Source organism: Biomphalaria glabrata, chromosome 8 (assembly GCF_947242115.1).
Source record: "Biomphalaria glabrata chromosome 8, xgBioGlab47.1, whole genome shotgun sequence".
Lineage (NCBI taxonomy): Eukaryota > Metazoa > Mollusca > Gastropoda > Planorbidae > Biomphalaria > Biomphalaria glabrata.
In genome coordinates this window covers 33,266,366-33,282,478 of record NC_074718.1, presented here as the reverse complement: position 1 = coordinate 33,282,478, position 16,113 = coordinate 33,266,366, and the positions used below count along the sequence as shown (strand labels likewise).

Genomic DNA, 16,113 nt, shown 5'->3' with positions numbered 1-16,113 from the left:
CCAATAGGCACTACACATTAATTATTAAGATCTTTAGGTATTTTTTATTCACTTTATCATGTTTTTATAAACCATAATATCTGTTATCTTTATGCTGATGCTAATCATGGCATTAAGGAAATTGTAACTTTATGAAAGTAAGCCTACATTTTTTAACCTATAGCAGATTAATTAGTTAATAATAGACTAGTGATAGAAAAAAAAAAAGCTCTGATTTCACATTTTTTAACAATTTTTTTAAATTGCAGACTAAAATCATCGTAAACCTAGGCAATGAATCTCTTTTTTATATTGTATAATTCAATTTATAATATATACACATAACAACACATCTAAAATATAGGTACATTTCAAATGAAATAAAAACCAGTGAAGGATGAATTAATATCAATAACATACAAGGAGATGTTTCTATATTAATGCTAATAATACCATGTTCAGCCAAATCAACCAAACTAACAACTACTCTAGATTATTTGACATAAACAAGTATCTTATGAGCAAGCCTTAAGTTCTTTAGGAAAGAAGGACAAAAAGCATGCAAGATTTAGGATAAGAGTTCTTCTGTTCATGAGGCATAAATACTGTTATAATTTTGCCAACCAACTGTTTCTATATAGTATGACTTGAAACTATTGTAAAATAAAATCAAAAGTGCAGTATTCATAAGAGACAACCTACCATCTACATGAGTAATAAGTAAACTCAACAAAAGCTATTCTCTGGAATCAGAGAAACTGACAACTGGCTTATCCAGCACATGCTATTTGAGACCCAAGAAAAACACTATCCAATAAAAGAAGAAAGGAAGACAAAGAAAGATTTTAAAGCTGAAAACATTTGCAAAAGATGCCCAACAGAGTCATGCTTGCACAAAATTACAGTGCAAATCCTTGCCTCATTAGGTTTTGATCATCGGTCTTTCAGCTTGACAACCACACAATAGTGCAAAAATAAGCCAGTTTATTAGTATTTCTTTTCTTTCTTGATTAAGACATGTTCCTTTACACAAAGGAAAAAAACATATACATAGAATGAATACAAATCTTTTTTTTTCTTTTAAGGTACTTATTCAATAAAGTTGATCAAAGTATTTTTTGTTTAAAGAGCAACTTTATCCAGCTTTCATTACTTCTCATCCCTTTCAAGTTTCCATAATTTAATAGTTCCATCATCACTACATGAAGCTAATAGTCCTTCCTCTGTGGGGCTCCATACTGTGCAATTGACATCTTGAGAGTGAGCTCCCCTGACCCTAGCTACTAGTTCAAATTGAGGCTGGTTCCTAGAATCAGAAGAATGGATCTCACTGAAAATACACAGGCTGTCATCCCCTGATGATGTAGCTAGCAAGCCAGACAGGTGGGACCAGCTAATGTCATAGATAGCCCTTTCATGATAGCCACCAATAGTGCAGACACACTTCCAAGTGGAGACATTATCAGGTGTAGCAACACACTCTGGGTTTCCAGGCTCGTATTCCTGCCATATCTTGACGGTTGCATCAGCACTGCAGGAAGCCAACCTGCTCCCTGTCTTATCAAAGTCTATCGCCCAAACAGTTGAGCTATGCCCTTTGAGAGTAGTGAAACACTCCCAGTCATCTGCTTGTTCTCTGTAGAGACGGACAGTGTCGTCATAGCTACAAGACGCCAGAATTTCCTTGTTAGGGTGCCATTTCACTCTTTTTACATCCTGTGTATGTGTTGACATTACACTGGCACATTCAAATTCTTCATCAGCAGTCACTGTGACAAAAAGTATCTTAATTAATTTTACAGTCAAGTCTAAAAAAGATATCTAGGAGATTTTCTTATAATGAAAGCTAATCCATAAATAGCATGTTTACAAAGTATTAAAGTATTAAACAAAACATTTTTAAGACCATGTCATAATCTATGTCCACATTTTTCAGCAATTAAGAATCAAATTAATTATCAAGTTGGTAATGAGCAGATAAAGCTGAATAGCCTTTAGAATGAACATCTCTAATACTAGTAAATAGAACATCAACAGATATGGCTTTCCACACACACAGATCTCAGAAAGAGAAATGAGGATATCCTTCAAAATACTGGAGTAGATATAAAAATATTCTGTTGGCTGTAGTATTTAAACCAATGAAGGGCTGTAAAAGATGGTGTGGATCAACTGAGAATGTCTTTTAATAAATTAAATGCGGCAATTTAACGTGATAACCGCATAATGGCCAAGTATCACTTCATTGAAATATTACCAAATAACACATTTTTAATGAAACATTTTTTTGAAATATTTTAATCCAGAATAAAATTTGTTTAGCTGTTTCAATATTTTAAAGAAAGGTGTTTGCTAAAGGACTTCAAATGGTAATGTTACAGTAGACTAATACCTTCCCATATCCATACACTTTTGTCTCGACTGCAGGTGGCCAGTAGATTTCCAGTGCATGCCCATGAAGTACTTTTGACCTCATTTTCATGACCTTCCAAGGTAGCAAGACATTCAAACTCTCCCGCTTTCCTGCTCCACACACTAGTAGTGGCATCAAAACTTGCAGCTGCTAAATACATCCCACAAGGTGACCATGACACTGACCTTACAGTTCTAGTGTGACCGTCAGTTAAAATGGACTTGCAGATCCATTTTTCACCTAAATATGAGCATTGCAAATGATGACAATAATGACATTATATATAAATCAACACCAAATAAATTAAAATCAGGTAAAAATGTGTATACCATTGAATGTAGATGAAGTGTGCTAATTGTCAAATATAAGCAATTAAGATCAAATTACAAATTCACAAAAAAAGATAACAGCAGTAGCAAATTTAACAAAATTATTCTTCATTCTTAAAAAAATTATTTAGACTTAACGAAAAAGAATCAAAATGATGCAACAGCAGATTCTATGATTACATTCTGAACTTACTAGTACCAATCATGTATGAGCAATCATTAACATTAAAATTTGTACAATTCATACATTACCTTCCTTCCCCCAAATTCGTATAGATTTATCTCCTCCACAAGAAGCAAGAAGACTTCCATTAGGACTCCAGGAGACACACCAAACCCTGTCTGAGTGACCAGATAAAGTTTCTACTTCTGTTAATGTGTGCATTTCCTTGAGACGCTGAAAACATAAAACAAAAAACAGTAAAAAAAAATTAAAAATTGAAAAACAAGATGTGACCCTGCTACTGCTCTCTTACGTACATCCATTGGCATCCTGTGAGTGCAAGAATCAACTACAAGGTGACCATTGTCATCAATGCATCTACAACAAAGAAATGCCCTTATACCTTAGTAAACTGATCACTCCATATGTTCCTATGAGAGCCCTGAGTGCAAAGGACTCGATGCTTCCAGTCGTGCCATGTTTTTCCCTTAAAAGTTACAGTTTGTTGGCTTTTTCAGTTTATCTCAGACAAACAACAGGCTTCTATTTTAATGATACCATGGTCTGATAGTCCCGGGATAATATCATAATCTACTACTAATCCAGGCCTGATGGTTAAGAAGAGATCTAATGTGTTGTTTAATCTAGTTGGTTTTTTAATAATTTCGATCTAAACTTAAGTTGTGTAAAGTTTCTATGAAAAGCTCATTTATGTCCTTAAGGTTTTGGCTTTGATCTATGGTTAATGTTTTCCAATTTATATCAGGTAGGTTGAAGTCACCCATAATCCAAAAAACTGCAGTTTTATATTTTTCCTTTAAATATAGTTAACTGATTGCATAGTTCTTGCATATATACTCTGAACTAGAATTTGGTGGTCTGTAGATACTGCCTATTATTAGGGATGTTTTCCTACTACCATTTCAGCCCAACATAACCAACACCCTGTAAGGCAGTGCTGAACAACTGAAGAGAACAACACACTATTTTTCCTTGGCACAGTCTGCAAAAGAGCTCACAGCTCAGCAGCAAAAAGCTAGCTAAAAGAAGAATTAGGGATATTGAGGTGGTGTTAATTTTACAAAATGTTGATTCTATGGATATTTTTTAGGTAAGGTAATTTCATCTGCTATAAGAGTGTTTTTTATTGCTAAAAAAACTTCTCCATGATTATCTGTCCTATCTTTTCTAAACATAATAATAATAATGATACCATAATGCAGAGTTGCCTATAAGTATGCGTCTTGCGTATTTTGTACATAAATGGACTCGAAAATACGCGAGTACGGTTTATCATCTGAAAATATGCATTTCCCCCTCTAAAGCAGAAAAAAATTTAATTAAAAAAAAAAAAAAAAGTAGTTCTTGCTAATCATATAAATAGATGAGTGCGTCAATGCCTGGAAATGGACTATTCCTATTAGATCTACCACGCAATAAATCTAGTATCGCTTTTTTTTTCCTCGCACGCTGACGCACGAAGATTTAAATATTTAATAGGTCTAGATCTTACTGATCTAAACAAAGTTGAGTTCCTTTCAATGTGAAATATATGAATATGAAGTCTTTATACTAATTGGGAATTAATTGATTGATTAGTTCTAATTCATCTAGACAGGATCTAGAATCAGAGATATGTCAGACAATAGACTTAGATTTAGACTACTGGCTAGGTGTAGCAATCAATGTAGGCTGTATATGCACATTAAAAAAAATCAACTGTTAATGAAGTTGCTTACAGATCTAGATTTATTCTAGATTTGAATTTGATTTTTTTTTTTTTAGATGAAAGGAGAAGGGCAGAGGTTTTCATAGAAGAAACATTGGTTGCGCTTAATCTCTCTTTTAGCATGATAAAGGGAATCAAACTGATGTTCTATAACTTGCAGAATAAAATGCTTAATGAGGATTTATTTTTTTTAACGTCAATAAAGTTTTTTTGTTTTTTTTTTTTACTCTAATGAAATAATAACTTAGTAATTGATGTTTTTCTGACGTAATTTTCCTGCACATCCAAAACCGTCAGACTTTCACCGGGTATCATAGCTCTGGACTAGGCCGTCACTAAGCCTAACAGCTACTGTAAGAATGAAGCGATATAATTGGTTAAATCAAGTTTCTCTTTAGGAAAGTGACGCATGAAATAACTTAAAACAAAATCTCAAGGAATCAGAAAATTCTTCACGCCCCCAAAAAAACGGGGTTCTGCGAGATTTTGTTTTAAGTTATTTCATGCGTCACTTCCTTAAACAGTACTAAAAGAGAAACTTGATTTAACCAATCGTATCGCTTCATTCTTACAGTAGCTGTTAGGCTGTTAGGCTTAGTGACGGCCTAGTCCAGAGCTATGATACAGTTATATATATAAACATGTATAGATAGATCCAAAAGCATTAGGATAACCAACTCGAGAAAAAAAAAGTAACATTGTCATCAAAGCCTCTTCCTATCCCAAGAAGTAAATAGATCGTGTGTCTGAATGATTCGAACAAGCTGGTCAGTGTAAGGCTAGTCGAGACTACGTGTAGTCGGTCATGAAAAGACAACCAAGCGATAGTGTTTGTTGTGTGTTGAGTGGTCTGGCGAGAAAATACACACTGCCATGATTAGTCAAGCATGTAAATCTACTTTTAATACGCATTTTTTCTTTGCTTACAAGATCTTAATTCTAATTGCATAGACAAAGATATATTTCTTTTACGAGAATGTAAACTTTGCTGTATGGTCTCCTGTTATACAATTATAAGTCAGTAGATTAAAACACCTTTGTGACGTCACATAGAAACCTGGTGAAAGTCTGACTGTTTTGGATGCGCAGGAAAATTACGTCGGAAAAACATCAATTACTAAGTTATTATTGCAAATTTAAAAAAAAGAAGAATATATTCATTATCTGTAAATCAAAACACATATTATAGCAAAAATTGTCAAAACCATCGGAGTTTCCCTTTAATTTTAGTTAAGTAAAAAACAGGACAAAAAAGTCATACAAATACAGTCATAATTTATATTATACATCATTGGAAAGTTCTAATGAAGCACTTTAATCATTACAGACATTAATGATGTATTAACAAAAAAAATATTTTTCCCATCCCTATACCGGTAATGGTGGTATAGGTAGACCCCTCTAGAGTCTATATACTTTATTATATAGTATCATGACTATCAAGTATCATGCCTAGCCTATGTATGGCGGAGCCTATGGCATGGCTATGTCAAGTATGTCTATGATCATTATTATCATGACTATGTTACTAACTAGATCTAGATCTTTGTAAGCATATAGATCTAGATTTAAATGACTAATGCAATCTTATTGAATCTATAATCTATATCTACACTTATAAAAAGTTAATTTATTAGGACTTAAACTACAAAAAGGTCAGTCATGGGAAATCTTATCAGAAGTAGAAGGGCACAGTGACAATGACACTACTAGTACTAGTCTAGATCTAGATTCTAGATCTAACACTAACTTTAGAACAGTAACACAGACTTTACAGAGCATCATCGATCATCATAGTCATAATCATGATCTTCATCTTGTTAGTAATACTAAATGTTACTATTCGAATCTAAATTGACTAAACTAATTTACTAAATTCAAAACAAAATTGTTAGACTTGTTGACTAAATTTCTAAATCTGTATTAATATTCTGTAACAAACTCAAAATAATGATAATATTAAAAATATTTATTATTTAAATAAAATTTAATGATATTTCAGAAAAAAATGTGACTTAACCACCTTCTTGCTGCAGCAATGATGGCTCTAGATCTAAAGATAGATCTAGGTTTGTGGAGAAGTGCCTTCTATATTATATAGATCTATATCTCTAGAGACTCTAGATCAAATTAGTCTCTATTAGTATTTCTACCTTAACAGTCTGTGTATGGACTATGCCTTGGAACGGAAACATGCAATAAAAGGTAAGTGTAAATTCGAAAGTAGAAAGTTTAAAACAACTACTCTATAGTCACTATAGAAAATCATGAAACGCAAATTTGTAATCAATGTAAATGTAATGTATAAAGATTCTAGAAATCTAGATCTAGAATGTTGACACATTAAAATAGATTTTTTACGAGTCCTAGTTTTATGTAAATACTAATTGATCTAGATCTAGATCTAATTGTTTATGAGTCCTAGTTTAATTTAAATTCTAAATATTTAGCGTTTTTATAGCTTTAGATCCAGATCACAGACCTATATAGATCTAGATCTAGATCTATATTATTTTTTTTATTAAAAGATTTTAAAACTGTGATTCATCGTTTCCGAAATAAGCTCTTCCGGGTTTCCATAAAAAGGCAAACAATTTAGACTCTCTTGGCTTCGTAGATTAAATTTGTAAACTCACATCTAGGGTTAGATTTAATGTTTTTAAGAAAAGAAAAACTTAATTTGCACTAAATTATGGCTAGTAAACTAAAGAAACTAGTCGACGATTCTAAAGAAGGCAGTGGAACCGAGTTAGATCTCGTTGACAAAGGCATTGTAAACATCCTTGAAATACCAGGTTTTGGTAAGAATTATAATAAGTTCTTCAAGTCAAGTCTTCATTCAATATTATAAGTAGATCTAGAAATCTAGATCTATAAGATCATACTCATAACATTGATAACATAGATCTAGTAGATCTACATTAAATACACATACACACATTATCTGGACTTGTTGGGTGTTCAGGGGAAGTAATCTTCTTATGTTATATAATACAGACGTTACTTTAAAAAAAAAAGATGATTACATCCTACGCGTCATGCATTCAGTCATGCATGTTAACCAATGACTTAAATTCTGTCAAGTCACTGGTTTTCCTGGCTAGCTCAGGCAACCCATTCCATGCTCTAATACTTCTAAGTAATAGCACTAGAGAAGAAGGAGTATTTGTACAAATTTGTCCTAGCATATGGGATGAGGAATGTACCTTTATCTTTGTGTCTTCTGAGTATTTTATTAAATTTTGTATTTGAAGATTATGGTTCAGTGTTATGTATAATTGCTACTCTACTTTTGAGTCTTCTGTCCTGAAGGCTTTCTAAATTGAATTGATTTTACTAAAGGTGTTACTCTAGTCAAATGTGAATATTCGTTTGTTAGTCTGTGTTACTGGTTTACCATGAATAAGATAAGTGGAATTAATTTGTTTTAAATAGTTTTTTTGTTACTTTTAATAACTGACATTTTTCTGGGTGGAAAGACATGCTCCAATTTGATTCCCATTTCTGTAATTCATCTAATTCTCTTTGTAAAATTTCTGTATCTTGTGTTGTTTTTATTGTTCTATATATTATGCAATCATCTGCAAATAATCTGACTTTTGTTCCTGAACTAATGCAATTTGGTAAATCATTTAATGATTTATGTGGACCTAAGACTGTTTCTTGAGGTACGCCTGAGTTTACTGTTATTGGTGTTGATTTAGAGCTATTTATTATTACAGTTTGTTCCCTCCCTATCAGAAAATCTTTAATCCACTGATGCAATGAACCATCAGTGCCAAAATTTTTAATTTTTTAAGCAAACGTTGGTGGTGAACTTTATCAAAAGCTTTGGAAAAATCTAGTAAGATAGCATCTATTTGCTCACTGTTGTCTAAACCCTTTGAAAAATCATCAAATAAGTAATGTGTGATTGTCCAGATACCATTCTATAGAGTATAGTGTTATAAGTATAAGCTGAGTAGTAGTATTTATAACTATAGTCTTAGTAACTAGTAAATAGTAGAGTGAATGTTTGTGGGTTGTTGTCTTCTCTACATTGATATTGACTCTAGTTGAGTATTAGATCTGTTGTATTTTGCTGTTTGAAGTAACCATTGATATAATATTGCTTCAAATTTTGATAAAGATCTATTGTATGACTTTCAAGTCTCTTGTTGTATTTTTATCAGTTTATGTATATACACATTTCCTTTGATTGAATGGCACAGTATATTTTGAATGGTTTATAAATGTGATGATTTATTATACAGGATAACAGCAGATAGCATGCCATGAGTCAGGTTACCATTAATAATGGTCAAATGATTCTTGTTTTAAACTTCATTTCTTTTTATTATAATTGGATAGCTAGGGTAAGATTAAATCATCTCCAGGATCTAATAATATTGGCATCATCATACTTTTTATTGTACAACTGAGTTCTTTACTATCTTTCCTTTTTTTTTTTTAATTAATTGTATTTACTATCTTGATAATTTTTTGCTTGTTTATTTTACACAGCAAGCTTGAAGAATTTGACAAAACTTGTACTCGCTCACAACAAAATATCTTGTAAGTTTTACTTTGCATTTTACCATCTAGTTAACTTGTAACAAGTTGCTTAATCACAACAATTATTATCCCTTTTTTCAAGATATAAGCATACTTATATTTGTCTTAACTTTTTACTTTTATTTTTAATTTTTCTCAACAGCTGTGCCTCCAAACATTGCCAATTTTCTAAACCTTGAGATAATTGTTTTGTTTAACAATATCATTGAGGTAATTTTTTTGGCCCAATTCCCTTTTCCCCATTTCTATTTCTAAGTATTTGTTTCCCTTAGTTGGCAATAAGAATGTAGAATACATATTAAATCCTTCATTTCTGTCATTCTTTTCTTTCTTTCTTCAGGAGCTGCCTACAACACTCAGCTCTCTGCCCAAACTAAAAATTTTAAATGTTGGGTAAGGGTATATTGGTACATTTCTATGTAAAATAGTTTTATTCATGCAAGTATTAATTAAAATGTGTGATGATTTAAAATTGGTGTGAATCTATGGGAATAATGTGGTATACAATCTTAAATATTTTTAGAATGAATAGATTGAATTCTTTACCTCGAGGATTTGGTGCTTGTCCAATGCTTGAGGTTTTGGATGTAACCTACAACAATCTCAGTGAAAATAGTCTTCCTGCTAATTTCTTCTGCTTAGGTATGATAGTATCAATGCTTTTTTTTTAATTTTGAATTATTGTATTATTATTATTATTAAGATTTTTTTTTTGTACTATTATTTAGCTCACTTTTCTGTTGAATTGTTTGTTTTAGTTTGTATAAATATGATCACTTATTAATCTTTTTCTTAAAACTTTAATTTTTGTTTAGATACATTGAGGGCACTGTATATGGGAGACAATGACTTTGAACACTTGCCACCCGAAATTGGTCGTCTGAAAAATCTTCAAGTGGTGAGTTGAACTTGAAATACTGCAAAGTTATTACTGGACTGTAGTTTGGCTTATTTTAAGAAAATAAAATTGTCAGTTTTGTTAAAGTTTAGTATTATCTTACAGCTTACCACTAGGCTGTATTTTGTTAATGTTTAGTATTATCTTAAAACTTACTACTAGGCTGTAGTTTGTTAATGTTTATTATTATCTTACAGCTTACCACTAGGCTGTATTTTGTTAATGTTTATTATTATCTGACAGCTTACCACTGGGCTGTATTTTGTTAATGTTTAGTATTATCTGACAGCTTACCACTAGGCTGTATTTTGTTAATGTTTAATATTATTTGACAGCTTACTACTGGGCTGTAGTTTGTTAATGTTTATTATTATCTGACAGCTTACCACTGGGCTGTAGTTTGTTAATGTTCAGTATTATCTTACAGCATCTTGCAGATCACCACTGGGCTGTAGTTTGTATATGTATAGTATTATCTGACAGCTTATTACTAAGTGAAAAAGAGGACGGTTTGGCATGGGGCTAGCTACCACCCACCATGTAAAGCCTTAATTGCTACAGAAACGGCAAACTTTAAACATAAAAATGATTTTACATGTGGTGAGGGAGTCCAAACCCCTGATGACAGATTATCTTATATTTGTTATTGGGCTGTAATTTGCTAATGTTTAATATTATCTTACAGCTTGTGCTGCGAGAGAATGATCTGGTAGAGTTGCCCAAAGATATGGGGGAGCTTACTAGACTTCGAGAACTTCATATTCAGGGGAACAGGTTGACTGTGCTACCACCAGAAATGGGTAATTAAAATTTGGTTACAGAAATAAAAAATTGTCCTGATTTTATGAAAAAAATAACATAATAAACAATTCAACAACTAGTCATCTATTTTTTGTTTAAATGTTTAGGTACAACTAATCTACCTAGTTGAAATTAGTTGAGATTAATTTTTTTTTTTTATTTCCATTTTGCAGTAATGTCAAAAAACAATGTTTTTTATTATAATGCTTATGGCCTTCTTTTCTACTTTCTTCCTTAACTAGGTAATCTTGATTTAGTGGGAACAAAACAGGTATTTAAGGCAGATGGTAACCCTTGGGTAACACCAATAGCTGATCAATTTCAAGTTGGCATCTCACATGTGTTTGATTACATTAGGTCAGACACTTACAAATTGTAAGTTGTATTTGTTTTTTCTGAACTCTCTTCTAAAGCAAATTGTAACTCTAAACATTCAAACTATTAAAAAAAATGTATACTGTACTGTATTTTCACACACATAACCAACACACACGTACATCCTGCACAAATTGCAAAATAAGTACTACCCTCACCTGTATATACCCTGTATATGAAAAGTCGATTTATGACCAACTGCTGCTGACAACAAGCTTCATTTATTGGAAGACGACAGTGAAAATGATACAAGTTTTGATGACTTCACTAACTATAGCGAGGACAGTGACATTGGTGAGACTGGGGATTGATTGCGGAGTACTGCATGTATTGTAGTCTTTATGTTTTGACATTACTGGTATCTGCAAATTAGTTTAGTGGCTTACTTGTCACAATTCATTACTGGTATATTGAACATTCTCTGTTGCATCAGTACTATTTGTGTTGCATCAGTACTATTTGCTTTCTTGAGAAGTTCATAAAGCTTTCCAATCTACATATCACAAGCACACAGCAAACTATAGGAGGTATAAAGACCCACCAGTATGTCCATAGTTTCTGTTGGGTATGTTTATAAGTAAAAAAAATTTTGTAAGCTCGTACCTTCGTATAACCTTAACAGCTGCCATATTAATTCGTAAAAACTTTTATTACCCATGAGTTATATGCACAAAAATACAATAATTTTTTGCTAAGAACTAGAGGTAGTTTATATAGGTCTAACTTGTATTTATAAGGTTGATCATTAAAGAATTATATAAAATGATTTTCAAATGCACTGCACTATATAAACACATATTTTTCCATAGTATTTAATATTTAGACATTGTTTGTTTGTTTTTTAATTTGGAGTTGTTATTTGTAACGAAGCAATTATTTGGATAATTTTTGGTGTTGTTTATTTTTTCTAGTCTTTATGGTCGTCACATTGCAGCCAGGGCAGACCCTCCTCCTAAAAGTGTGGACAAGTCCAAGAAGATCAGTCGGATCAAAAAATAGTGGCCAGTTGTGAATGGTCTATAGAATAGAAAAAATTATTTCATGCTGTTAGAGTATGACCAGGGGGTGTGGGGGTGGGGGATAACATCAACTAATGACTTATTTCTTACAATGGCTATTACTCATTCAACTGTAAGATTTGTTTGCATAATGAAGGTAGTTCTCAACCTACTTTTTAGAAATGTCAAAGGCTTTTATATTATTACCAGCTGCATAATGCAAGCAATAGTGCTATCAGTTATGATCTTTGAAATTTGTCCATAGACTCTTACCAGTCATCAAAGATATTTAAGAAATGATTTCATTATTATCAAATTTCAGAGTACATTATTCATTTCTCTTCTTTCTCATAGTTTTACTTTGGTCACCATTTTGTTTAGTTTTACTTTGGTTGCCATTTTGTTTGTTCATCCAAATTTTAAAAAAATTAGACCTTTGCCTTAGTATCTCAATCTGGCTAATGATAGGCACTATGTTAAAAAAATGGAAAAAACTTTTTTTTTAGCATTCAATTTGCATCATATTATCTTACATTTCTTGTAAGTCTGTACCAGAATAACTCAGAAAGCTAGTTTTTAATTTCTAGTCTTCACGTTACATTTTTTTATGATTGTAGCACATCTTGTTACAGTTCATGTTATTTTTCTGTAAAAGAGAAAAATTTGTTTTGTCTTTTATATTAGTGCTTTAGTAATGGAATGTTTTTGCTGTACAAACGTATATATTATATGCCTGTATATTTGTGATACATTTACTCATCCCTGCTTATAGTATTATAGTTAAGAATGATCAAGTACATTCATTGTGAAGTGAATTGATAGTGCTTTATTAGTTCTCATCTAATTAGCATGTGTAAGTTTGTACATATATTAGTGTATAAACTCTTACTGATCTTATTATGGTGCTATGTTTTGTGGTGTAAATATACAAAATATTTATAAGTTAACAGTTATATTCTCTGGCTTGATGCAATCATCATTATATTCTAAATGTTTCTGTTTTCAGTAGCAAAGTAGTAAAAGAAAAAGTACTTGTATGGTTTGAATCAATAAAATGCTCTGATGTGAGTGCTGTGGAGGCATACAATTGAAAATAACCTATGCACCTTCTTTTAAAGTTACAAACATTAGCATTTAATTTTTTTTTGTGGCAATAGAGCTTTTATGAATCACATAAATTAACTCTTTTAGTGCATATTAATTTGATGGAAAAAAATGGAGATTTCAGGGACAAACAAAAACTTGCAGGGGGGTAGTGTTACTAGAACTAACTTTTTATTTTATTATATATTTTGATTTGATTTTAAAGGAAAATGAATTGGCTACAAAAGTGTTACAAATAAAATAAATTATTTAAGAAAATATTTCTTTTAATAAGCTTAAACTGAGTATGTAAAAACAAAATTTATTTTACAAATAAAAAAAAAATTGATATACTATGTGATTTAATAATTCTAGATTTAATTCTAAATATTGAGAAATCACCAACCTAAACACTAAGTCACTTTTAATTTTATAAAAGATGAAAAAAATGCACTAAAAATTGTATTCAACATTTTGGGTCCCAATGATTTAAACTAAAAAGTGGAGTCACCAGCACAATTTTGTCTTTTTTAAAAAAAACACATCTTGGACTTTGTTTTTACAACCAAAACAAAGAACAATCACTCCTATATGCAGAAAGTTAAAAATATATAGAAAGAAAAAAAGTTTATCATAATGATAGTGAAACAAACATTGTATTCCAAGTTACTCACTGAAAGTTACCCTGCATGAAAGTTAAATGTTTTCTCCACTTTTTAGTACAATTGATTAGAAAACAAATAACTATTGCTTATAGAATGTATACCAGTGCTGGGAAGTTATAATTTAAATTTCACAGTTACTTAGAGATTTGTTACAAAGTATTGTTTCCTTTGTGTAACAACAATTGTTTTATTCAATACTGCCTTATTTATTGATATATTGTTCATTCTTTATTGAGTATACTTATAAGTTATATACATAAACAAAGTAAATGCTCTTTTTTTTTTTAACTTTTAATAAACATAATGGCTTAATCTCTTTCATTTGACTTGAGGGGATTTTTCTTTTAGAAATATAAGCATAACATATTAATTATTATTTAAGAAAGATACTTAATTTTCATGATTATTATTTTCTTTCCCCATAAAAAATGGGATCAGTATAATGTTAATATATCTATATCTATATAATTCTCTACTTCACCCAACTATGTGGGGGACACGATGCACACACACAGACTCTCTAACCCGTGATGAAAAAGTCATGGAAAGATAACTCATTTATTTCTGCAAGTCAGATAAAAATTACTCTAGGTAACTTTTGTAGCGACTGAGTGTGGCTCAGAAAAAAAAAAGATGAAGGAGGGAACAAGTAATCTTCTCGCTAAATAGTGGTGAATGCTACACTGCAGGTTGGCTCGTACATGAACATTTTTTTACTTGCCCTACTGATAGAGCCAGATATTTATTTTGAAAATGTTAGCTGCAATGTTTCTAGTATTAATAGAACAATTACAAAAACTAGTTTGTTCCTTGTATCAGCCCTACTCATTGATTAGGGTGTCTGTTGCACCTGTTCACATTTTGTGTGGAATGTTTGTCGTTTTTAATTATTATAATTTTAAAAAAGACCTAATCACAACAAATTTCCTAAAAGGATCTATTAAAGGGTAACTCCGATGGTTTTGACAATTTTTGATATAATATGTGTTTTGATTTATAGATAATGAATATATTATTCTTTTTTTTTTATTTGCAAGAATAACTTAGTAATTGATGTTTTTGTGACATAATTTTTCTGCGCATCCAAAACAGTCAGATTTTCACTGAATTTCTGTGTGACGTCACGACGGTGCACTCAAATCCTATTGATACTCATTGATAGGGAGGCGAAAAAGAAATTATCTTTGATAAAAAAAAAATTTCGTTATTACATCATTATAATACTTTAAAAGAAATTTCTAATGGTGTATTAATTATGACTGTATGTTTGACCGTAAGAAAATTATGATTTTTTTGTGCTGTTTCGACCTAACATTGGTTGACATGGAAAAAGTGATGAGAGAGCTTGACGCTGGCTCAGCCGGCGAGACACACCCCCAAGGGCAAAAGTTAAAAAGTTGGAATTGAGTTTCGTAGACGATAGATCTACTTATTAAATAAGAAATTTAATAGTAGATCTAGTATTCGTAGTAAATTTCTAGCTCACAAATCTGATTTCATTTAAATTTATGAACTTCAGTTGTTTAAAATGTCTCAGTAGTATCATTAATTGAATTATTTGGCCTGGAAATCCAATGTATTGTTGGTACTGCACCTGGTATTCACTTCAATTTTTTTTTAAAATCCCATTTCCACAGCAGTGAAGTTGCTGAAACAGCTTCTCTCAAAATGGTTATAGCATAAACAGGAATTAGCTAATGCCTTTGTAAAATATTTGCTCTTCAGGCGAATAAATTTTCCCTTTAAAACTTCATCTCTTGGAAACAAATGAAAAGAGACACTAATTTCTGTATCAGCATACTTGCTGATTTTATCTTTGTGATTGGAACTACTGCAACAAGCTGAAGAACAATATTTAATTTTCTTCAAGTAGAAATAGAGGTTTATAAACAATGACCGATTATAAATCAACGTGGAGACTAGATCTAGCTGTGAAGCGTAACAATAAATGCGATCCGATAGGTCTAGATCTAGACTAGAGAGTTTATCGGTTATATAGGTCTAGATCTATATTTAGCCAGCACCTTCGTGACGTCACGTTTTTAAAAACTAAAAACATCTCGCAGAATCCCGTTTTTTTGGGGGCGTGGAGAATTTTCTGTCTAATTTATTAAATATAAAATTTT

General features: G+C 31.4%; 2 protein-coding genes across 3 annotated transcripts; one reads left to right on the top strand and one right to left on the bottom strand.

Moving 5' to 3' along the window:
• Positions 1-214: 214 nt before the first annotated feature.
• Positions 215-7,051, bottom strand: LOC106069348 (probable cytosolic iron-sulfur protein assembly protein CIAO1 homolog). 2 transcript variants are annotated; one of them, XM_013228989.2, is made up of 4 exons: positions 6,767-7,051; positions 2,974-3,118; positions 2,372-2,632; positions 215-1,748 (listed from the first exon to the last, which is right to left on the bottom strand). In XM_013228989.2, the coding sequence occupies exons 1-4, from the start codon at positions 6,806-6,808 to the stop codon at positions 1,129-1,131; spliced, it is 1,068 nt and encodes a 355-aa protein (XP_013084443.2). In that variant the 5' UTR covers positions 6,809-7,051; the 3' UTR covers positions 215-1,128. The 2 variants fall into 2 exon arrangements, with proteins under 2 accessions (XP_013084443.2, XP_013084444.2); XM_013228990.2 differs by having other exon boundaries at positions 6,637-7,043.
• A 105-nt stretch (positions 7,052-7,156) lies between these two features.
• Positions 7,157-14,308, top strand: LOC106069347 (ras suppressor protein 1-like). The gene is made up of 9 exons (XM_013228988.2): positions 7,157-7,414; positions 9,117-9,167; positions 9,310-9,377; positions 9,508-9,560; positions 9,691-9,809; positions 9,983-10,065; positions 10,751-10,865; positions 11,109-11,241; positions 12,153-14,308. The coding sequence occupies exons 1-9, from the start codon at positions 7,306-7,308 to the stop codon at positions 12,238-12,240; spliced, it is 819 nt and encodes a 272-aa protein (XP_013084442.1). The 5' UTR covers positions 7,157-7,305; the 3' UTR covers positions 12,241-14,308.
• The last annotated feature ends 1,805 nt before the right edge of the window (positions 14,309-16,113 follow it).

Coding starts and splice junctions, on each gene's coding strand:
- LOC106069347 (XM_013228988.2), top strand. CDS start 7,306: ATGGCTAGTAAACTAAAGAAACTAGTCGACGATTCTAAAGAAGGCAGT. Junction 9,810..9,982: donor TGCTAATTTCTTCTGCTTAG/GTATGATAGTAT, acceptor ATTTTTGTTTAG/ATACATTGAGGGCACTGTAT. Junction 10,066..10,750: donor GTCTGAAAAATCTTCAAGTG/GTGAGTTGAACT, acceptor ATTATCTTACAG/CTTGTGCTGCGAGAGAATGA.
- LOC106069348 (XM_013228989.2), bottom strand. CDS start 6,808: ATGTTTCCGTTCCAAGGCATAGTCCATACACAGACTGTTAAG. Junction 3,119..6,766: donor TCCATACACAGACTGTTAAG/GTAGAAATACTA, acceptor TTATGTTTTCAG/CGTCTCAAGGAAATGCACAC. Junction 1,749..2,371: donor AAGTGTATGGATATGGGAAG/GTATTAGTCTAC, acceptor TTTTTGTCACAG/TGACTGCTGATGAAGAATTT.